The 23656-nt window shown below is 44.5% G+C and overlaps 2 protein-coding genes across 6 annotated transcripts; one reads left to right on the top strand and one right to left on the bottom strand.

The window, feature by feature from the left end:
- The first annotated feature begins 5101 nt into the window (after positions 1–5101).
- On the top strand, positions 5102–17321 carry taf1c (TATA-box binding protein associated factor, RNA polymerase I subunit C). Its single transcript, XM_084169938.1, has 15 exons — positions 5102–5536; positions 5704–5818; positions 5949–6001; positions 6090–6185; positions 6275–6342; positions 6949–7196; positions 7538–7666; positions 7990–8107; positions 8407–8478; positions 10990–11125; positions 11451–11579; positions 12205–12385; positions 12698–12835; positions 13094–13986; positions 16321–17321. Exons 1-15 carry the CDS (start codon positions 5402–5404, stop codon positions 17080–17082), a joined length of 3273 nt encoding a protein of 1090 aa, XP_084026064.1. The 5' UTR covers positions 5102–5401; the 3' UTR covers positions 17083–17321.
- Positions 17322–17593: 272 nt separating this feature from the next.
- ccng2 (cyclin G2) lies at positions 17594–23441 on the bottom strand. 5 transcript variants are annotated; one of them, XR_014613826.1, is made up of 9 exons: positions 23227–23298; positions 22268–22411; positions 21792–21932; positions 21357–21607; positions 20707–20785; positions 20502–20600; positions 19953–20155; positions 18288–18717; positions 17594–18112 (listed from the first exon to the last, which is right to left on the bottom strand). XR_014613826.1 is itself a non-coding variant. In XM_084169942.1 (8 exons), exons 2-8 carry the CDS (start codon positions 22370–22372, stop codon positions 18579–18581), a joined length of 1017 nt encoding a protein of 338 aa, XP_084026068.1. In that variant the 5' UTR covers positions 22373–22411; positions 23227–23441; the 3' UTR covers positions 17594–18578. The 5 variants fall into 5 exon arrangements, 1 of the variants encoding a protein (XP_084026068.1); XR_014613827.1 differs by having other exon boundaries at positions 18192–18717; XR_014613828.1 differs by having other exon boundaries at positions 18171–18717.
- Between the last annotated feature and the right edge of the window lie 215 nt (positions 23442–23656).

The raw sequence follows: 23656 nt of genomic DNA on the forward strand, positions 1-23656 counted from the left end.
ATTACAGACTACAAAGGGAAGCACAGCCGCGAGCTGCCCAGTGACACGAGCCTACCAGACAAGCTAAATTACTTCTATGCTCGCTTCGAGGCAAGCAACACTGAAGCATGCATCAGAGCATCAGCTGTTTGGACGACTGTGTGATCACAATGCCAGTAATACTTTTAGACAGGTCAACATTCACAATGCCGCAGGGCCAGACGGCTTACCAGGACGTATACTCCGAGCATGCGCTGACCAACTTGCAAGTGTCTTCACTGACATTTTCAACCTGTCCCTGACTGAGTCTGTAATACCAACATGTTTCAAGCAGACCACCATAGTATAGTCCCTGTGCCCAAGAACACTAAGGTAACCTGCCTAAATGACTACCGACCCGTAGCACTCATGTCTGTAGCCATGAAGTGCTTTGAAAGGCTGGTCATGGCTCACATCAATACCATTATCCCAGAAACCCTAGGCCCACTCCAATTTGCATACCGCCCCAACAGATCCACAGATTATGCAATCTCTATTGCACTCCACACTGCCCTTTCCCACCTGGACAAAAGGAACACCTACGTGCGTGAGAATGCTATTCATTGACTACAGCTCAGCAGCACCATAGTGCCCTCAAAGCTCGTCACCAAGCTAAGGACCCTGGGACTAAACACCTCCCTCTGCAAATGGATCCTGGACTTCCTGACTGGCCGCCCCCAGGTGGTAAGGGTAGGTAACAACACATCTGCCACGCTGATCCTCAACACGGGGGCCCCTCAGGGGTACGTGCTCAGTCCCCTCCTGTACTCCCTGTTCACCCATGACTCCATGGCCAGGCACGACTCTAACACCACCATTAAGTTAGCCGACGACACAACAGTGGTAGGCCTGATCACCGACAACAATGAGACAGCCTATAGGGAGGAGGTCAGAGACCTGGCCGCGAAGTGCCAGGACAACAACCTCTAGCTCAACGTGATCAAGACGAAGGAGATGATGTGGACTACAGGAAAAAGAGGACTGAGCACGCCCCCATTCTCATCGACGGGGCTGTAGTGGAGCAGATTGACAGCTTCAAGTTCCTTGCTGTACACATCACCAACAAACTTTCATGGTCCAAACACACCAATCGTGAAGAGGGCACGACAAAGCCTACACCCCCTCATGATTTGGAAAGGCACACAACTGTCTATATAAGGTCCCACAGTTGACAGTGCATGTCAGAGCAAAAACCAAGACATGAGGTCAAAGGATTTGTCCGTAGAGCTCAGAGACAGGATTGTGTCGAGGCACAGATTTGGGGAAGGGTACCAAAAAAATGTCTGCAGTATTGAAGATCCCCAAGAACACAGAGGCCTCCATCATTCTTAAATGGAAGAAGTTTGGAACCACCAAGACTCTTCCTAGAGCTGGCCTCCCGGTCAAACTGAGCAATCGGGTGAGAAGGGCCTTGGTCAGGGAGGTGACCAAGAACCAGATGGTCACTCTGACAGAGATCTAGAGTTCCTCTGTGGAGATGGGAGAACCTAGGGCATCGCAGTGCTAGAGGCGTCACTACAGATCCGGGTTCGATCCCGGGCTGTGTCGCAGCCGGCCGCGACTGGAAGCCCCATGAGGCGGCACACAATTGGCCCAGCGTCGTCCGGGTTAGGGGAGGGTTTGGCCGGCTGGGATGTCCTTGTCCCATCGCGCTCTAGCGACTCCTTGTGGCGGGCCGGGTGCAGTGCACGCTGACTTGGGTCGCCAGCTGTACGGTGTTTCCTCAGACACGTTGGTGCGGCTGGCTTCCAGGTTAAGACATTGGTGCGGCTGCCTTCCGGGTTAAGACATTGGTGCGGCTGCCTTCCGGGTTAAGACATTGGTGCGGCTGCCTTCCGGGTTAAGACATTGGTGCGGCTGCCTTCCGGGTTAAGACATTGGTGCGGCTGGCTTCCGGGTTAAGACATTGGTGCGGCTGCCTTCCGGGTTAAGACATTGGTGCGGCTGGCTTCCGGGTTAAGACATTGGTGCGGCTGGCTTCCGGGTTAAGACATTGGTGCGGCTGCCTTCCGGGTTAAGACATTGGTGCGGCTGGCTTCCGGGTTAAGACATTGGTGCGGCTGCCTTCCGGGTTAAGACATTGGTGCGGCTGGCTTCCGGGTTCAGCGAGCAGTGTGTCAAGAAGCAGTGCGGCTTGGCGGGGTCGTGTTTCGGAGGACGCATGGCTCTCGACCTTCGCCTCTCCCGAGTCCGCACGGGAGTTGCAGCTATGGGACAAGACTGTAACTATCAATTGGATATCACGACATTGGGGAGAAAAAGGGGTAAAAAGTACCCAAAAATATAAAATAATAAATAAATAGATGGAAGAACCTTCCAGAAGGACAACCATCTCTGCAGCACTCCACCAATCAGGCTTTTATGGTAGAGTGGCCAGACGGAAGCCACTCCTCAGTAAAAGGAACATGACAGCACCCTCGGAGTTGGCCAAAAGGCACCTAAAGACTCTCAGACCATGAGAAACAAGATTCTCTGGTCTGATGAAACCAAGATTGAACTCTTTGGCCTGAATGCCAAGCGTCACGTCTGGAGGAAACCTGGCACCATCCCTACGGTAAAGCATGGTGGTGGCAGCATCATGCTGTGGGGATGTTTTTCAGTGGCAGGGACTGGGAGACTAGTCAGGATCGAGGCAAAGATGAACGGAGCAAAGTACAGAGAGATCATTGATGAAAACCTGCTCCAGAGTGCTCAGGACCTCAGACTGGGGCGAAGGTTCACAACGACCTTAAGCACACAGCCAAGACAACGCAGGAGGGGCTTCGGGACAAGTCTCTGAATGTCCTTGAGAGGCCCAGCCAGAGCCCGGACTTGAAACTGATCTAACATCTCTGGAGAGACCTGAAAATAGCTGTGCAGCAACGCTCCCCATCCAACCTGACAGAACTTGAGAGGATCTGCAGAGAAGAATGGGAGAAACTCCTCAAATACAGGTGTGCCAAGCTTGTAACGTCATACCCAAGAAGACTCAATGCTGTAATCGCTGCCAAGGGTGGTTCAACAAAGTACTGAGTAAAGGGTCTGAATACTTATGTAAATGTGATATTTCTGTTTTTTTCTAAAAACCTGTTTTTGCTTTGTATTTAAGGGTTATTGTGTGTAGATTGATGAGGGGGAAAAACTATTCAATCAATTTCAGAGTGGCACAGTGGTCTAAGGCACTGCATCACAGTGCTAGCTGTGCCACTAGAGATCCTTGTTCGAATCCAGGCTCTGTCGTAGCCGGCCGCAACCGGGAGACCCATGGGGCGGCGCACAATTGGCCCAGCGTCGTCCAGGATAGGGGAGGGAAAGGCCGGCAGGGATGTAGCTCAGTTGGTAGAGCATGGCGTTTGCAACGCCAGGGTTGTGGGTTCGTTTCCCACGGGGGGCCAGTATGAAAAAATAAAAAATAATGTATGCACTCACTAACTGTAAGTCGCTCTGGATAATAGCGTCTGCTAAATGACTAAAATGTAAGGCTGTAACGTAACAAAATGGGGAACAAGTCAAGGGGTCTGAATGCTTTCCGTAGACAAACCAGTTTAAAATATATAGGTTTACCAAACGGTTAAGTGATTAACCATTAAGCTCAGTTGGATGAAGTGATGGTCAAATGTATTTAAAGAAATGATAAGAGAATCATATGAAAAGTATTGAGAGCATTGTGAAAGGCAATTACTTTATATGAAAGGTATTTCTAGATGAAACACTGATTAGGTTTGGTGAAAAAGTTACTGTGTGGTTTTGTGTGTTGTACTTAGTCAATTGAAAATGTGCTTAAAGTTTTTTCTTCTGTAACCTGAGCTGCGCTGCACAGGTTTATGGCCTGTGACGTGAACGGGCAAAAGTTGTGAGGGAGGAGCTCCCTTTTCAATGGAACAGTATTCTGCCCTCCAGTCATGTTGTCAACAAGGCAGCATGGTGCATCCTCCAGAAACATATAACATATCTATTCCATAAATATATAGGCCTATATTCGAATGTTCTAACTTGTTTTAATTTGGAAGGCAGATAAAGCGTTTTTTATCAACAGCAATGACTTTTGTGAAAACACAGAATCCTACTCATTACTCTAGGCTACTTCACTTTTGTTTTGAGGCGATTTTGCAGTGGCTTTTGAACGGTGCACCTGGCTAACGCCCGGGAGGCAGACCAGTTCCCAAACGAATACAATCACTTTTCACCCAGTCAAACACCTTCTACCGGGTAACCCGGGCCAGATAATCGAATCCCCTCGTTATAAAATAGACAATACAGTATGAAAATAGGCTAAAAATGCTAATCCAATAGAAATCTCCGATCACACTTTTAGGCGATGTCATGGCGAAATTGGGTCTAACGGTCCTCTAGTGCCGAACTGCGTATGTGCAGGCCGTCAAAATCAAAGGTACTCTTTCGATATAAAGTTGTTTCTTGACAAAAATATAAACGTATCTGTTTGTCTCTTTCACAAGGTTGGAGTAATAACATGTTCAACTACTTAAGACATTGACTCAAATCTAGGCTGTTCCTAGGTAAACAACTAAGGCAGAATATTTTACTTCTCATTGACTTCTCAAATCCCAAACCCCGGCCTCGTCTGTTTGGTCTGTTTCGCAAGCGTTCCGGGAAGTCTTGCGATGTTGCGCCTCTGGGTTAAGAAACTCTGTGATTCAAATTCAATGTAAGGGCTTTATTGGCATGGGAAACGTATGTTAACATTGCCAAAGCAAGTGAAGTAGATAGTAAACCAAAGTGAAATAAACAATAAATATTAACAGCTGTCATGTTCAACCTAGACGTTAAAAAATGTGTTCTGTAGGTACGCAGATCTCATTGGCCAAACTGCCCGTCCCTCCAATGACGTTGGCTATTTTCGACTGCACCTCATCCCTATTATCCGGTCGTCACTAGTTACCACAGCCACATAACCCCGCCAATTTCTACAATTAATCTTCTTAAAATGTGATTTTAAACCTAACCCTTACCTTAACCACACTGATAACTTTATGCCTAACCCTAATCTTAAAATAAGACCAAATAGCACATTTTTGTTTTAATTCATTTTTACGATATAGCCAAATGTGACTTTGTGACTGTGGTAACCAGTGGAAAGCCTATTTCCTATGCTCGTTTTTCGCCCAGCTGGAGCGGAGCCTATTTTTTGTTTTGCACGTGTCCCATCAATATCGCTGGATTTCTATCGCTGGATCTTCCAAAAAAATTGCATATTTTAGGATTTACTGGACGTTTATTTTCAGATATTGTGTTGGCGTAGGAATTTTAAAGTGGGGCAATGAGAGCAGATACGTAGTTATCAAGCTAGCGGTGGCTAACCTAGCCACATGGTGCACAGTAACTAGCTAGGAGAACATGCCCAGACCTGTCATACAAGGCCGATAGGTTGCGATTTGTTTCAGACATGGATTACACATTTCCACAGAAACTTTTCCCGGTTTATTTCAACTCTGGGCCTCCCAGTTCTACGTTTAGACATAACGTCGGAGGCTGGGGTTCGTATGGTCAAGTGTTGGAAGTAAACGTCGCTCCACACGAGGTGAGTTGTGATGCTGGCTTCATGGCTGGCTGGAGAATGTATGCTATGATACACTGTTTTTCCCTACTATGATATGGATGATCATAGGCCAGACAATCTTGATTAAAATCACTTTCACCCTGAAAGTCCGTTGCCATTTTACTGGAGTTGATGTTTTATAATTTTAGAAAGGCGCTAGTCTACCAAAAGTAGAGTGGAAGTTCGAATCTCAACACCAAGTGACGGGAGAGACATGGGTGCCAGCGGAACCTATTGCAATACCACTTCTGAGACCAAAAAGAGGTAGTGGCCCGTCACTGCGTTTCATATTGTTTGATAAGGTTAAGATTTATTAGACAATGATGTTACTCTTGTGCACGTCACTCAATATTTGAACTTTTATAATTTACTCTTTTATTTTTATTTTTTATAGCCAGCAAATGGTCATCAACCGCTCTCTCGGATCCTTTGGACTTTTCAGAGCATGTAAGAACCTTTTTTTACTTCCTGATTTTGCACTGTGAACACACACTGAAGTAAAGTTATTTATATTTGGATGACTTGTCCTTCGTAGATGCAGAACTTCTACCAGTATAACACCAAGGATGCGTTTTACACAATGAGCCATCTCCTAGGGGAGAAATTCCACTTTGGACAGGGGAAGAGAAAGGTGACTGTCTATTGTTTGTTTGTTTGCTGAGTGTGTGTAAGACATTTATATGCAATTAAGTTTGACCCCTTGTTTTGTCATTTTTCCAGGGAAGTGAAAGAAAGGCTGTTCACATGTGGCAGACGGAGCACTTCATGCAAACATTGAAATACAAAAAGTAAGTCCATAGTGAGGAACTGTAGGCTTTGTGTCCTAGCCGAGACACTGCTCCACCATCCGTCCTGCGTAGTTTTACAGATGTAGGCTGTGCACATCACATTCACCCTAAGGCTATTTGAAAGGCCCTGCAATGCAATATCCTGATCCTACCATGGCGTTTCATGTGGCCAGTGCTGTTTACATTTACATTTTAGTCATTTTAGCAGACGCCCTTATCCAGAGCGACTTACAGGAGCAATTAGAGTTAAGTGCCTTGCTCAAGGGCACATCGACAGCTTTTTCACCTAGTCAGCTCGGGGATTAGAACCAGCGAACTTTCGGTTACTGGCACAACGCTCTTAACCACTAAGCTACCTGCCGCCCCATGCTGTTGCGATGGCTTCTGATTTTACTGGTCATCACACAACCCCGTTTTTCATCCACCTCCGCCCTACCCAGAAGGGTTACTGCTACGCAAGAAGCTGTTGCGTTTAGCAAACAAAATATTGCATTCTTTATTCACTTCTTCTTTTCCTTGGTGGTGCCCTCTGACCGTTAGCTCCCCTGGCTGTACGTCCATCGTTGCATTCAAGTTTATCTAAAACATTCTCTATCCTGTACCTAGGTGCGAGTTGACTCATATGGGACGGCAGGCCAAAAGGTACAACAACTTGCTCTCAGACGTGATCCATGACGTCCCTCCGGCCCTGCTAGCTGATCTCCTCCATGAGGAGCTGACCTATCAGAGGGAGCAGGAGCAGTTCTCTGAACACGCCACAGGGGGCGCCATAGGGTACTTTTCCTTTACCAACACCAGTACCTCTCAGCAAGGCTGTCTGGTGTACCCTGGGAAACCTGGCCTCAACAACCTTAGTATCCTTCAATCTAATCTATCTGAAATATCAGTCTTGAAATAACCTTACTGGCTGGCTGCCCTTTCCCCGTCGCATTGAGGCTGCCACAACCTGGTTAACAGCCGTAGCGACATTTTTGGTGATATATTTTTTTCATTCTCAGAATATTTCAGTATTCCATTCACTTTTATTCAGAAGATGCCATTTCAAGCCTGGAGGGTAGGAGCACTTCTCTGATTCAGAGGGGTTGGGTTAAATGGGGAAGACGCATTTCAGTTGAATGCATTGTTGTACAACTGACTAGGTATCCCCCTTACCTTTCAAGAACCACATCAAAAGTCCTTTAATGCAGTACCCCAGACTTCCACAGGGTAATACTTGAGTTCCAAGAAGGGAAGCCTCCATGTTTTGATGTGAGCCACAAGCCTCTCTCAGTCCAGCTCAATGGGACAATCAGACAGATCACCATCGGCCTTCAGCAGGATGAATGTAAGCACAGTAACATCATTATCATCCATAAATGCATGTGCAATATTGGATCCTGTTTCTTGTTTGGTTTGTGGTTGACGTTTAATTCATGAAGTAGGTTTAACTGAAATTCCAATTTCCTCATGGTAAAGGGAACATTTGGAATTTCCGGTTACTTCCCGAATTAAACCGAGTTAACCCTAATTCTGGTCATAATATTTTTCTTCCTCCGTTTCCTTTATCTCTAGTTTTGAGTTTTAACAATTGTCTTGCTGTTGAACGGACATTTGGCCCGAACTCTTCCTGTCTGTTGAACTGACCTAGTAGTTGTGTTCTTAATGTAGGCCACGTTGGGGTGCGCTCTGACCACCTGTGTGGTGTCTGGAAGGTCAGTGAGAAGAACGTGCCTAAGACTCTGGAGGTCATTCAGACCAAGCAGCCTGCTACGTGCCTCAGTGCCAGGTAGGTTGGAGCACTGCTATTCCCCAGGCACTTGTGTTTGTGTGTGATCAGTGCTATTCCCGAGGCACTTGTGTTTGTGTGTGATCAGTGCTATTCCCGAGGCACTTGTGTTTGTATGTGATCAGTGCTATTCCCGAGGCACTTGTGTTTGTGTGTGATCAGTGCTATTCCCGAGGCACTTGAGTTTGTGTGGAATTGAAATTTGAGTGTACTTCCTGAATTGACCCTAACCATGCTACAGACTCTTAAAAAAAAAAAATCTAAACATTGGTATAAACGGGTGATTTGTTGTCTTTTAGTCCCCATGTTCAGGGAGAGCTTCTGGTGGCCAGTGAGAGTGGAGCTGCCTATCTATGGACGGTGGGGAAAGGGTAAGGGGCGTAGATACCCGTCACTGAACTTATGGCCCTGTCCCAATTATTTACCCTTCTCCTGTTCTCCATGACCCCTCTCCCTAAGTAAAGTGCACACTTACACACTCTACATCAGGGGTTTAAAACCATTGGATTGTTGTTTAGCATTACCAGGAGTGAGTTTCCACCATTTGTTAAATTCATGAAAGGGACTGGGAGTGTGCACACTTGGGGAGAAGGGTTGAATGCCTTGCCTAAGTAATGTCTGCTAAATGGGGGGCTGACCCCGAACAAAAACGAATCTTGGTCGACCGAGAGTAGTCTGTTCTTTCGACCGATCAATTGGTAGACATTTTTAATTGTGTGAATTTTGCTTTATGTAGACACACCCTATGTTTGAATAAAATCGACTATATGTAGGCTACTGAGCTAGCTTGATGCTTTAAGCACTGTGATTAAAAAATGAAGACACACAAATGACTCGAGGGAGCCAGAGATCAATATAGCCTAACCATAGGAGAGAGGGAACCTGTTCCTGACCCAGCCTCCTCCTCCCGTTGGCCTTCGCAGAATCGTTACACTCCTGAAGATGCCGGTAATAGTCTACACCAGCGGTTGGCAACTTTTTCCATTTGGAGTGCGAAGTTATCGTACCATTTCTACTGATCTGCGTATGCACATTTTCATGGAACAGTTTCATTTAATTTATATTAAGTCTTCATATCTCAAAATCGATGTCATGTGGTTAATTAAAATTATATCTAAATGAAAATGATACAAATCTAGAAGTAACTTCTGTTGCCATTGCCAATATGTAAAAATAGCCTACATCATAAAGCCAACAAATAAATAAAATAAAATAACCTGGTAGAAAATATCCTGATTTAAAAAAATATATATATCCTATAAATCACATTGGCTACACATGGCCTATCTGCAAGGAACTTGAAACATTGTATCAACTATTAACTTGTTCCGGTCCCGAAGCAGCTTGTGCTAGAAAACTTGCAACATTGTATACGTAATCAGTTTCATCCTTACTCAAGATTGACAGGACCGCTCCAAACAAAAGACAATTAATAAATTGACAACTCTTAAAACTTTTCCCTCACAAGTGTAGCCTAGGTTGTGCGCTCTGCAAACAACGTGTCCACTCCTACAATGAGAACGGTAAGACTGTACTAATAATATATTGAAAGTATTAACAGAAATTACGGTAACCAAACAAACATTGTAGATTCGAAGTTATGGGAATTAAGGGTAAATGTACAACTGGTGATACTGGTGTGTAGCCTCCACAATGGATTGATCCACTCAGACAGGCCTGAATCAGACAGGTCTCTCAGACAGGCGTGAATCAGACAGGCGTGAATCAGACAGGCGTGAATCAGACAGGCGTGAATCAGACAGGTGGCTCAGATAGGCGTGAATCAGACAGGTGGCTCAGATAGGCGTGAATCAGACAGGCGTGAATCAGACAGGCGTGAATCAGACAGGTGTCTCGTGTGCCATACATTTTTAAAAACATGATTCTACTGCTCGACTAAAAAATTGTCGACCAACAAACAGCCTGTCGACTAAATGGGGTCAGCCCTACTGCTAAATAACTGTAAAACAGGTAGATAAGGATGCAACTCTTATCATCTCTCGCCTTGTAGGACATGTTTCCTGTATCATCTCTCTGTGTGTAGGACATGTTTCCTGTATTATCTCTCTGTGTGTAGGACATGTTACCTGTATCATCTCTCTGTGTTTAGGACATGTTTCCTGTATCATCTCTCTGTGTGTAGGACATGTTTCCTGTATCATCTCTCTGTGTGTTGGACATGTTACCCGTATCATCTCTCGCCTTGTAGGACATGTTACCCGTATCATCTCTCGCCTTGTAGGACATGTTACCTGTATCATCTCTCTGTGTGTAGGACATGTTACCCGTATCATCTCTCGCCTTGTAGGACATGTTACCTGTATCATCTCTCGCCTTGTAGGACATGTTACCTGTATCATCTCTCTGTGTGTAGGACATGTTACCCGTATCATCTCTCTGTGTGTAGGACATGTTACCCGTATCATCTCTCTGTGTGTAGGACATGTTACCCATATCATCTCTCTGTGTGTAGGACATGTTACCCGTATCATCTCTCGCCTTGTAGGACATGTTACCTGTATCATCTCTCGCCTTGTAGGACATGTTACCCGTATCATCTCTCTGTGTTTAGGACATGTTACCCGTATCATCTCTCTGTGTGTAGGACATGTTACCCGTATCATCTCTCGCCGTGTAGGACATGTTACCCGTATCATCTCTCGCCGTGTAGGACATGTTACCTGTATCATCTCTCTGTGTGTAGGACATGTTACCCGTATCATCTCTCTGTGTGTAGGACATGTTTCCTGTATCATCTCTGTGTGTAGGACATGTTACCTGTATCATCTCTCTGTGTGTAGGACATGTTTCCCATATCATCTCTCTGCGTGTAGGACATGTTACCCGTATCCCTAACAGGATTCCCTCTTGTCATATTTTAGTTTGCAGAAGTTCCGTCAGGAGGACAGTAACCTGTACTTCAATTCTAAGTCGTCATGGAGATGGTGTGACTTCTCTGGCCACCCCAGGGTGATGGTGTATGCTGACCGGACAGGTGTGGAGCTCACTGATATCAGGGTAATGGAAGACCGTAAAGCCACTCCATGAGTACTTGTTGATTTGTTTTTGTAACTGTGTTGCTGCGCTGATTGACAAACTCATTTCCTAACCGGGATTTCTGGGATTGAGAATCTTGCTATTCTGAATGTTTTAACCTAGCGATATGAGATCAACTCTTACCTGTTTACAATTGGAAATGGAACAACATGTCTGCTATTAAAAAAAAAAAAAACATATCTTGGTTTTGAGAAATATGGAGTGACCTGAAGTTTGGTAGATGTTAACATTGTAAGTGTGTGTAAAAATCCGTTGTTTATGTGTGCATGTCTCTCTGTCTTTACAGACCAAAGACTGTTGTAGTCACACGCTGTTTCGTATCTGCCAAACCCCAGACTGTAAGAGTGGAGAGAGAGTCATCCTGTCCAATTACCTGAGAGAGGTCCACACCTTCCACCACCTCGTCATCACACAGGTGCAGTACCCTTTGAGCTACGTTCTAATTGGCCTATCATATCAGGGCTCTACAGTGCAACCATTTTATTTGCATATATCGGCAAAATATTTAGGTGTGCGACAATGGATTTTTTTTTTAAATTTAGGAGCACCAGTGCACCTAGAAATATTTTAAGATTCTAGCTCTTACATTTGTTTCTGTGCACCTACATTTTCCAACTTAGGCGAACGCGTGCTCCTTGCAGCTCAAAGGATTCATTTTTGTACTACGGGTGATGTGGTGTATCTTGAACTGGTCTTGATGAACTCACCTTATCGGAGGGGTTGGGTTAAAGCAGTTGACACATTTCCATCGCGTATGGACTATAAAGTATATCTGATGTTGTCTTCTTGACAGCCTTTCTGCCAGTTCCTTTGTCACATCACAGTTCTGGAATGTATCCGGCTGTATTCCAGCTCTTAAGGAAACTTCCGGAGACGCAGGCAGCATTTGAACAACTCTCTTTGTGAGACACAAGCATCACAATGGGCCATTGACAGCCGAAGACTCGTGCTTTTAACCTAAAAGATAAACAAAACCATCGGCTTTTTTTTGTGAGCCTATACGTTTCTTCAGGTGTTCTTGTGATCTTTGTCATTCGCAGCACACTGCGTACGTCATGGATGAGCGCTTCCCCTGCCTCCCCATGATCCAGTGGGATCACATGATGGAGCATCCTCCCATGTTTGCCCAGGTCGTGGCGGGGTTGCCGTCAGGGGGCGGGACTACTAAAGTGCTGCTGGGCTCTCAGCGATCACAGGAAGTGATCCTGCTACAGTACTCAGGTGTGTACAGTCATTCTAATAATGTGTGTGTGTGTGACAGGGTGGGTGTTTTATTTGAGTGAACGCTGTGCCTCAGGCTACTGCTGACCAACCAGTTTTACTGTGCACCTGGATAAAAAAATAAAATAATCTAAAATACTTTTGTCATTGAGCTTGGAGTTCCTGGAGCACTTGAAATAAAACCAAATACTATTTGAACCCAGGGCTATCTGTGTCACTGTGAACAGAAATGCTGACGTAATGGCTATTTTGATCAATGTCCTGTGTATTGACTTTCTGTAACGTCTACTACTGTTCCGCCTGGTTCTCCAGGTGGTAGGGAAAATGCCTGCGTCACCAGAGGCCCACCCCAGGCCCTGCTCAGCCCCAGAGACAGCCTGGGACACCTGCCTGTCCAACTCCCCCACAGACAGCACCAGGCCCAGGACAGACTAGCCAAGCCTGCTTCTGGTAAGGACTGTGTAAATAAAGTTGTATCAAATTGTATTGAAAATGTGTCCCTAATGTGTTATGTTTGTTTTTGGGATGTTATTGTAGATGTGTTTGGTGAGATGTAACTGTCTATGGCCAAATCCACCATCACTTAAATATTTACATATCTGGAGGAATTACTTTCAGTTTAGTTTTCTCATTGAGTGTAATAATGAGTGAAGTCTGTGCTTTATGTTGAATATACTCTTAATCGATGGATTTTCTCTCTCCTTTCAGGTCTTGCGGTCATCCATCAGAGCCAAGGTAAGGAGGAGTGTATCTGTGTGCTGCAACTCACTGGGGCCGGAGACATATTTTACCACACGCTAAGGTCCCAGACAGAGTCCTTCAGTAAAGAGGACCCACCAGCACCAACCCAGGACTCTGTGGGACCTGAGGGACGTATCGGAGCTGTGCAGAGATTAAAAGAACCAGTTGAAACATTAAGGAAACAGTTGCATCAAACGTTAGAAACGTCAAGAGGCAGAGCCCTAGATGAGACATGGTATTCCTCAGGACCCCCGTCTCCTGCGGATGACTCTGGGTTCGAAGGAAGGGGGCAGCCGTGGGACATGGCTGGGCTGGAGGTGGTTATCAATGACCCTCATGACGACCCGTACCTGTCGCTAGAGACAAACACAGGATTAACCGACACTCAGGAAACCGCTGCTACTGTTCCACCACCTACAGCCCAGTCTTTGGACACTACTGTTAATACTAACCCCGTCAGACCAAGGCCGAAGGCTAAAGTCAGTGATGAGGCTCTGTTGGTTTGGAGGAAGTGGTTCCTCAAACTGTTCAAGAGCCCCAAGAAGCGCCGCAATCTCCCACACAGGACCATAAAAACCAAGGGTCTCCTACCCGACGACAACCTTCAGAGAGACCCGTTGGAAGACGACCGTCTTCGGAGCCTGAGGAAGGACCTGAGGGAGACCATGAGGAATGGAAATGTTCTCGTCCACGGGAACACCTATCTCAAACCCCTGGCTCTGGTGCCTGTCCCGGCGCCCGTGGAACCCTCTGAGTGGGCTGATGCGCTGAGCGAGAGGATGAGCGCGTCGTGGGAACCTGGGCTGGGGGGATGGAGGCACTGGTGGGAGGAGAGGCTGGGGCTGAACCGAGAGGAGAAGGTAACCAATCTCTATTGCTATTTATCGTGTGTGTGTGTATCTGGGCCACGTTCAGTTGTAAAACGTTGCAGATAGAAATGCCATCAATAGAGCCGACATGATTCCTTGTTGTACGTGTCGGAAAGGCATGTTTTGTTCCGGTCGTGATATTTATATATATAATACTCTCCTGAGTGGCGCAGTGGTCTAAGGCACTGCATCGCAGTGGTCTAAGGCACTGCATCGCAGTGCTAACTGTGCCACTAGAGATCCTGGTTCGAATCCAGGCTCTGTCGCAGCCGGCCGCGACCGGGAGACTCATGGGCGGCGCACAATTGGCCCAGTGTCGTCCAGGGTAGGGGAGGGAATGGCCGGCAGGGATGTAGCTCAGTTGATAGAGCATGGCGTTTGCAACGCCAGGGTTGTGGGTTCGTTTCCCACGGGGGGCCAGTATAAAAAAATAATAATTGTATTCACTAACTGTAAGTCGCTCTGGATAAGAGCGTCTGCTAAATGACGTAAATGTAAATGTATACACACAGTGGGGAGAACAAGTATTTGATACACTGCCGATTTTGCAGGTTTTCCTACTTACAAAGCATGTAGAGGTCTGTAATTTTTATCGTAGGTACACTTCAACTGTGAGAGACGGAATCTAAAACAAAAATCCAGAAAATCACATTGTATGATTTTTAAGTAATTAATTTGCATTTTATTGCATGACATAAGTATTTGATACATCAGAAAAGCAGAACTTAATATTTGGTACAGAAACTTTTACAGAGATCATACGTTTCCTGTAGGTCTTGACCAGGTTTGCACACACCGCAGCAGGGATTTTGGGCCACTCCTCCATACAGACCTTCTCCAGATCCTTCAGGTTTCGGGGCTGTCGCTGGGCAATACGGACTTTCAGCTCCCTCCAAAGATTTTCTATTGGGTTCAGGTCTGGAGACTGGCTAGGCCACTCCAGGACCTTGAGATGCTTTTTACGGAGCCACTCCTTAGTTGCCCTGGCTGTGTGTTTCGGGTCATTGTCATGCTGGAAGACCCAGCCACGACCCATCTTCAATGGTCTTACTGAGGGAAGGAGGTTGTTGGCCAAGATCTCGCGATACATGGCCCCATCCATCCTCCCCTCAATACGGTGCAGTCGTCCTGTCCCCTTTGCAGAAAAGCATCCCCAAAGAATGATGTTTCCACCTCCATGCTTCACGGTTGGGATGGTGTTCTTGGGGTTGTACTCATCCTTCTTCCTCCAAACACGGCGAGTGGAGTTTATACCAAAAAGCTCTATTTTTGTCTCATCAGACCACATGACCTTCTCCCATTCCTCCTCTGGATCATCTAGATGGTCATTGGCAAACTTCAGACGGGCCTGGAAATGCGCTGGCTTGAGCAGGGGGACCTTGCGTGCACTGCAGGATTTTAATCCATGACGGCGTAGTGTGTTACTAATGGTTTTCTTTGAGACTGTGGTCCCAGCTCTCTTCAGGTCATTGACCAGGTCCTGCCGTGTAGTTCTGGGCTGATCCCTCATCTTCCTCATGATCATTGATGCCCCACGAGGTGAGATCTTGCATGGAGCCCCAGACCGAGGGTGATTGACCGTCATCTTGAACTTCTTCCGTTTTCTAATAATTGCGCCAACAGTTGTTGCCTTCTCACCAAGCTGCTTACCTATTGTCCTGTAGCCCATCCCAACCTTGTGCAGGTGTACAATTTTATCCCTGATGTCCTTACACAGCTCTCTGGTCTTGGCCATTGTGGAGAGGTTGGAGTTTGTTTGATTGAGTGTGTGGACAGGTGTCTTTTATACAGGTAACGAGTTCAAACAGGTGCAGTTAATACAGGTAATGAGTCGAGAACAGGAGGGCTTCTTAAAGAAAAACGAACAGGTCTGTGAGAGCTGGAATTCTTACTGGTTGGTAGGTGATCAAATACTTATTTTTAATTACTTAAAAATCATACAATGTGATTTTCTGGATTTTTGTTTTAGATTCCGTCTCTCACAGTTGAAGTGTACCTATGATAAAAATTACAGACCTCTACATGCTTTGTAAGTAGGAAAACCTGCAAAATCGGCAGTGTATCAAATACTTGTTCTCCCCACTGTATATATTTATATATATATATATATATATATATATATATATATATATATATATATATATATATATATATATATATATATATATATATTTCCATTTGAATGTTCCAAAACGTTGTTTCCTGCTGAATGCGCCCCTGTTGTGGTGGTTGTTTTTAATGTTGGTTTTGACCCTGACTACACTACACATTTCCCAATTGGGACAATGGAGAGATTGATTGACATATTAATTGGTTGATTTGAAGGTGGAAGCTCTGCGGAGGAAGAGGAGGAGGCAGAAACAGGCAAAGGGTCACAGTCGTATCGACCTATCAGGCAGCTTCACCTCGTCCGTCAGCTACCAATCAGACCTGGACAGCGCCTCTCTCTCCGGTTGGTCGTCTGCAGCCAGTCAGGGCGCCTGCTCCGACGTAGACAGTGTGGCTACAAGCTGCTACTACACCAAGTGGGATGTCCTCTCTGAGCCGGGGACACCGAGGGCTTTCACACCTACGCCACAGAAACAGACCAGTATTTCACAACCCACAACACCTCATAGGGAGTTTGGTAGTGGTTCAAGACCTACTACACCACTGGAGCAGCTTAGTAGTTTCTTCTCCCAGCCAACAATCCCCCATACACAATTCAGTAGTAGTTCACAGCCAACTATCCCCCATACACAGTTCACTAGATCTGAGCCACTGTTTACACCCCAAAAACAGCCCACCGTTGGTCGTATATCGCCCTGGACAACAGTAGGTTCTGACGCCACCTCGACGGCCATTTTGAGAACGGCGGTGGCATCCCAGAAGAAGCCCAAGCCACAGAATCAGGATTATTTAAGTTCTCTCTTTGGATCCCAGGAGCCTGCGGAGGCCTCACAGGGAGGAGGGTTTAATGAGAGCAGCCATAGTACTCCTTTGGCCACCTCTTCTCAGCTGTCCTCCGTCTCTACCTCACAGAGGAACCCTAAAGTGGGACTAACCTCCTCACAACTCAAAAGAAAGAAGTCTCGCATGGGTTTCTGATCTTAGTGTTGGTGGATGTAGCCTCACCAACAACAGTTATTTTCAAACGAGATGATGGAACTATGGCAAGGGATCTTGTTTAACCTTTGTTTTTTTTGTTAGGTTGATTTCATGTGTTTTGTGACAGGACTGTGAAGTGTGAGTTGGCTGTTGAGAGATTTCTGGGATATTCTAGAAACCAATAGCATCAGTCAGGGAATATTTTTTTTTTGGTACAAAAATAAAGATGTATTCATTAATATTGTTCTAGGCCATCACTAATCTCTGACTGAAGCAGGTTTGGTTGAGTGACTTCATGTGTTATGGGCCAGTACTGAAGTGCGAATTGGCTACCGACTTCTGGTCATAAGACATTTGGAATCTCTAGGCCTAGAACACCACTCAATGTTTTTGCAATATCTGTAAAATTCTAAAGCATCACTCAATGTACAGGCATAATCTGACTGAAGCAAAACATTTCATTTCAAATAAGGATTTTTGATAGTCAGTAGTCAAAGACAAAGACCAGAGATTCAGATGTCAAAATAGTATTTTTTTTGTCATACACGTGGCAAAAAATTATAAATAAGTTAATATCTACAAAGGTACTATTCACAGCATTTGTGTAGTTTTTTTTTAAACATTATATAAATGTACAATTAGTTTAAAAATGTGACTTTCTTTTGACATACATTTTTCATCCACAGAGCTAGCTACATACCTTCCAAATATTGTTACCCTACGACCTGAAAATTGACACATTTCGAGGTTTTAAGATAAAACACACGTTTTTCTGAATAGTAACATGCAATCAGATGTTGGCTTTTAGTTCAACCTTGTAGGGGGATAACCAAACCAGCCTGACCACCAGGCAGTGATCATAACTCCCCTCTGCTACTCAACGATTACTTGTTATACAAAAATTGTGCAATGTACGTTTTCCAGGTTTAGTAACTCCCCAGACAACAGTCCTTGTTTCACAACAGTCTACTGTACCTTGGCTGTGTTCTATAATACATTCTAAATGGTACCCTATTTCCTATATAGTGCACTACTTTTGACCAGGGTCAATAGGGCTCTGGTCAAAAGTAGTGCACTATAAAGGGTGCCATTTGGGATTTGGGATGTACACTGTCTGATGTGGCTGGAATGTGACAAATCCAAACATGCACCACCCAACAATCTCTTTTCCAACGCTAGATCTACAAAAAAAAAGAGTTCAAAACCTTTTATCTTTGAGTCGATGGATTCTGCTGCCTGTCAGGATTGTTCAAGTCTTTCAAATAAGATAGATACAGTATATTGATTGGTTTGTAACAGGCTACACTGGTAGCCCCATTTGAAGTAACAAAAAAATGAAGATAGCTTTCCTATAAACGTATCTTCTGGGTCGTATTCACTAGGAACCAAAATGGGCTGTCACAGGTTAAACGTGACTAAGGCTACAAAACGTTTCACTAATGAACATGACCCTACAGTATAAACGGTGGTTGTGGCTCCCTCCAGAGGGGTCTGTTCTAAGGGGTATGGTGGTATTTGTTTCGTTGGTTGCTTTGGCAGATGAAGTGGGAAGGGAAGTATGGTCCCTCCGCGTCGGAACCCAGGGAACTGCTCAGGCTCTCTTCCCCAGAACTCATGTCTTCACACGAGTCCTCGCTGAAACAACAAAAGGAAAGAAACATTTGTATGCGTTCTATATTTAAATTGGTTCTGGACTATGGGACCTATCCCACATTCCTAACATTCAAGTCATCTTTATTATGTGGAGGTTTAACTGGTTGTGCAACGATGTGTTTTGAGCAGTTATGGCAGCTGGTTGCTAGGCAGGTAGGAAGTGACAAGTCACTCGCATACATGTCATGTCTGAGTGTTAGTGAGTAATATGGAGCCGGGCAGACCGGGATGGGCCTCTGTAGAAAGGCTGTTGGGCTATCCTAGCTGATGCAACAGGCAGGGCTGTGATGTCACAGATCGTACGAAACTCCCCCTACGAGTCACAGGTTGAATTACCAGGATTACTATAGTATGCTGTAAGAACTGAAACTAGGAGTGGCCATACACTGGAGTGGGGAGGGGCTTAATTGTTGGGGGGTGGTACTTAATGTGCCTTTTTACGCTGAACAAAAAAAATATAAAACGCAACATGTAAAGTGTTGGTCCCATGTTTCATGAGCTGAAATAAAATAAATCCCAGAAAGGTTCCATTCACACAAAAAGCTTATTTCTCTCAAACTTTGTGCACAAATTTGTTTACATCCCTGTTAGGGAGCATTTCTCAAGTTTAGGGAGTGTGAAATTGGCAAAGCTGTTGCCAGAGAATTTCATGTTAATTTCTCTACCATAAGCTGCCTCCAACGTCCTTTTAGAGAATTTGGCAGCATGTCCAACCGGCCTCACAACCGCAGACCGACCACGTGTAACCACACCAGCCCAGGACCTCCACATCCGGCTTATTCACCTGCGGGATTGTCTGAGGGGGGAGGGGGGCTGAGAAGTATTTATGTCTGCAATAAAGCCCTTTTGTGGGGGAAAAAACTCATTCCGATTGGCTGGGCCTGGTTGCCAAGTCATCTGAAATCCATAGTAGGGCCTAATGAATTTATTTCAATTGACTGATTTCCTTATGAACTGTAACTCAGTCAAATCTTTGAAATTGTTGCATGTTGCGTTTATATTTTTGTTCAGTATAGTTCTGTTATTCTGGGGATTTTCCAAAGCGTTTTCTTCAATACAGTATATAGACTAATCTCTTAATACTGTGTCCTATCACTGAATTTATTTGAAAATGTTCTATTCTGGAATGTAGGCCTACTGTGTGAATGTGTTTTTGATCAGCATGTTGGAAGTATCTCTTCCTCGACAGAACAGTCCATAACGTATTCCTGATTTACCTTTCGCTCTCGTCCCAGCAGTCCTCAGGAATGGTTGGCAGTTCAGGGACGTTGCAGTAGCTGGTGTGAAGGTTCTGAGCTGTCCTTCTCGACACGATCCAGACTAGCTTCTTATTGTTGGGTCTGCTACATTCAGGGGAAGAGTAGTCGGACATACACTTGGCCACTAGTCCCCTCCAGTGTAGCAGCTCAACGTCAGCGATCTGTAAAAGAAGACCAGTGCATCGTAACATTGGACACCGTGTACCATAATTGACAGGGTCAGCAAAAACCGTTGGGATGGATTCCAGGTGTTGTAAAACGATTGGCAGCCGGGAATGTAAAAAGGGCCCTCCTACATTTCCTTCCATATGGGTCAGTTGTCATTTGAAACCTTATGGACTAGGGCTTTAGGGCACACAATGTGCAACACTGTTTCCAGGGCAAAATACGTTTGTGTGCAAATACGACAGGAAACTGTGATTTGTGTTACTTTGTTAACCAAAGGAATACGTTATTTGCTTTGTGATAAGGCCTCAAGGCTTTTGACACACAACAGCAATTGCTTACCTTGAGATGTCTCTGAACACTACGTGCTATTTCTACCATGTCAACAGACTGCATGGCTTCAAGCTCCTGCCTGAGGAGGGACAGGGCCAAGACAGACGGCTGGAAGAGAACCAAAGAAAGAAAACAATGCGTCACATTAGACTGCTGCCCTAGAGGTTTACTGGAATATGGAACTGGGTGTATACTCTCTGGGGTAACTCCTTACTTTAGCTTTGGAGAATGTGATGCGGCATAGACAGGCTTTGAGCTGGGCCTCTAGAGTGTCGAGGTTCAGGGCCTCCTTCCTTTAAAAAAAAAAAAAAAAAGACACAAAAGGGAAAAATACTTAGACCAAATTCATTTGAAAATCAGTTCGATGTGAAAACAAGGTGATTAGGCTACTTTGTTTACGTAACATGTCCCCACCACCATACTATCTGAAAATGTCCAGTACAACGCTGTTCCGATAGATAAAACCAGTGCTGCCCTTTCACAGTAAGGACTAATGGCGCTTTCGAACAACGGGGAAATTAGCTCGGACTGGGTTTCTTTTCTCTTTTTTTTACGGTCATCCAACTCCAGAACCCGGGCCTCTTTCTAGAGCTCCGACCTCAAGATCCCTTAATGTCATGATTTCATCTCCTCCTCCCCTCACAGTTCCCAGTTGTCTTGAAAAGCGCCATAATGATAAGTAGGGCAGTGATGTCATGGAATTTTGGATGACAGTAATTGGTCAGATATGGCAATTGTGCCAGCCCTAATGATAAGCCAGATATGTCAACAGCTGCTTAAAGTTCATGTCTAGTTCATTATGTCACACCATTGCAATCTTCATTATTAGGTGAATTGTAATATCTGTCATAATGAGGGCCTTACCTGTCTGAGGTGTGTGAGAGAGTGATTCTATGGTATAGGTGCAAAAAGGTTAAGGCTGTGATGGCTTTGAGTTGGAAGTTGAGTTTCTCTGAAATGATCTTCTCCATGCGAGTGAGGTCCGAGACTGTAAACTTGCACTGACTGATACGAATAAGTTCGTTGGTGGAAGACAAGTTGCACTCCTCTTCGACTGCTTTGGCTGCGATGTGGAGGCAGCTGATGCTAATGCAGGCTAGATGTTTGGGTTGGACCTGAAGAGGAAGTCACACACAAAGGCTTGGAATTAGTGGCCACCTCCCTTTTCTTTTCATTTTTAATATCCACGCGCATTTTTACATTGTGTCATGGTCGTTTTTGTCACGAAAGGAAAACAAACGTTACACATTTCAAAGGGTTTCAATTCTTTCCCCGGTCCGCTTTTATTTTTTATCTTACCTTCATCATGGCCAAAAATCTATCCAGCAGGTTGACTGCCAGAACGAAGGTCTGGGTGCTATACCCAAAGAAACTGGTCAGGCTCCAGAGGTCCTCCACTTTGGCGTCCCTACATTTGCCTGAGATTCCTTGGCGGTCATTCTGTAATCATAAAACATGTTACATTTACATTACATTTTCGTCATTTAGCAGACGCTCTTATCCAGAGCGACTTACAAATTGGTGCATTCACCTTATAGCCAGAGGGCCAACCACTTTACAATATATATATATATATATATATATATAATATTATGTATTATTATTTATTTATTTGGGGGGGGGGGGGGTAACTGTGTATTAATATGTAATAGGTGATACTTTTTAAAGATTTGTTTTACCATAATGTTATTGATACAGCATTTGTATTTACAATTGTACTTTTTTTTTTTTTACCGGTCGTACAGTATATCTACTGTACTGCAGTGAATATCTACCTCTCTGGTGGATTCGATCAGGCAGAGCCCCGTTTCCTTCGGTAGATAATTCATCTCTTGTTCAAAATTGGTTTTCAGCTCCCTCATAAGTTTGACGGCTTCCATGTCTGGACTGGATTGTTACAGCAATCTGAAATCTTTCCACTGTAAAACAAGAAGCGTGTGATGTTAAGAAATGTTTGTCTGCTAACGTTACATTCATTCACCCAGGCGATAGGTTCAAGGTTTGCCCAACCCCCCTCTCTCAACTGGGATTCGGTGTCAGATGTCTTCGGTAAACGCTTACTTACATCAGAACAAATACACAAATCCTATTTAGCATTGGGTGAAAAAATATTTTTGTTATGCCACATTTTTTATTTTGTGAGACACTAGAAAAACGGCGTTCGCTTGAATCCATTGGATAGCTAATAATGCTTCAAATCGTCGACGGGGTGTGGGGCGTTATTCTTCTTCTTGCCTAGGTCAGAGTTCATTCCCTGGCAATCATTCGATTTTTCATAGATCTTGATGTTAAATCGATATAAAATTGTAGTCTAATAAAAGCGGTTTGCAGCTACTAGTCGGTGATGTACAAAAACAACCTGTTTTTGTGTAAAATCTCGGTTGCCCGACGAGGAAGCAGCGCGAACTAAACCAGCCAACTAGTTTACATTACACAGAGAAGATGAATAACAAAGCCAAGGTAGCTAACTGGGTTAGCTAGATTTTTCGTAGTGACAAAATCAATTGAAGATGCCAATTTCATCGACAACCATGAAAGGCAAGACCAACAGAGATTACAGCGTCGTTTTAAAAGCATATCATAAACTTGATAACAAAAACATCTAATCCTGGCTTCAGGAAGGAATTAATTCAACCAGATAAAATAGTTTTACAACAGCAGAACATTTCACATGACCTCACATCTATTCAGTTTTCTTGCATCTAATGCACACTTTATGAATTTCAATATTTACCTGTTATGTTAGTTACATCGACATATTATAAGGTACTTCTGTTGTTCCTGTTAATCTTTAGTTTCTCAATCCTTTCTCTTTTTGTTGATGTTGAGAATTTCCACACCCAGAAACTGACGTCAATGTCGCGTTAGCCAATCATGTACGTAGCTATCCACCTTGGTTTGATTTGTCGAGAAAGGTCTGCCTCCTTTTGTAGTTTCCTACAATGAAGTACGTATTAAAAGAGTTGATAGTGCAAGACAAATTTAATGTTGTAATAAGTAACGTTGTTAAACGTTACTTATGGATTACAATGGATTTAGTATGGCGTATTGTTATTCTATACCAGCTCGATATTGACACTTCCACGAGCCAATCATCTTTCTCCTTTTTTCCCGTTCAAATAGTCCGCCCAAAACTATTCATTTCTATTGGATGCCTGGACAAA

The sequence above is a fragment of the Coregonus lavaretus genome (assembly GCF_964263955.1).
Source record: "Coregonus lavaretus genome assembly, chromosome: 10".
In the NCBI taxonomy this organism is placed as follows: domain Eukaryota; kingdom Metazoa; phylum Chordata; class Actinopteri; order Salmoniformes; family Salmonidae; genus Coregonus; species Coregonus lavaretus.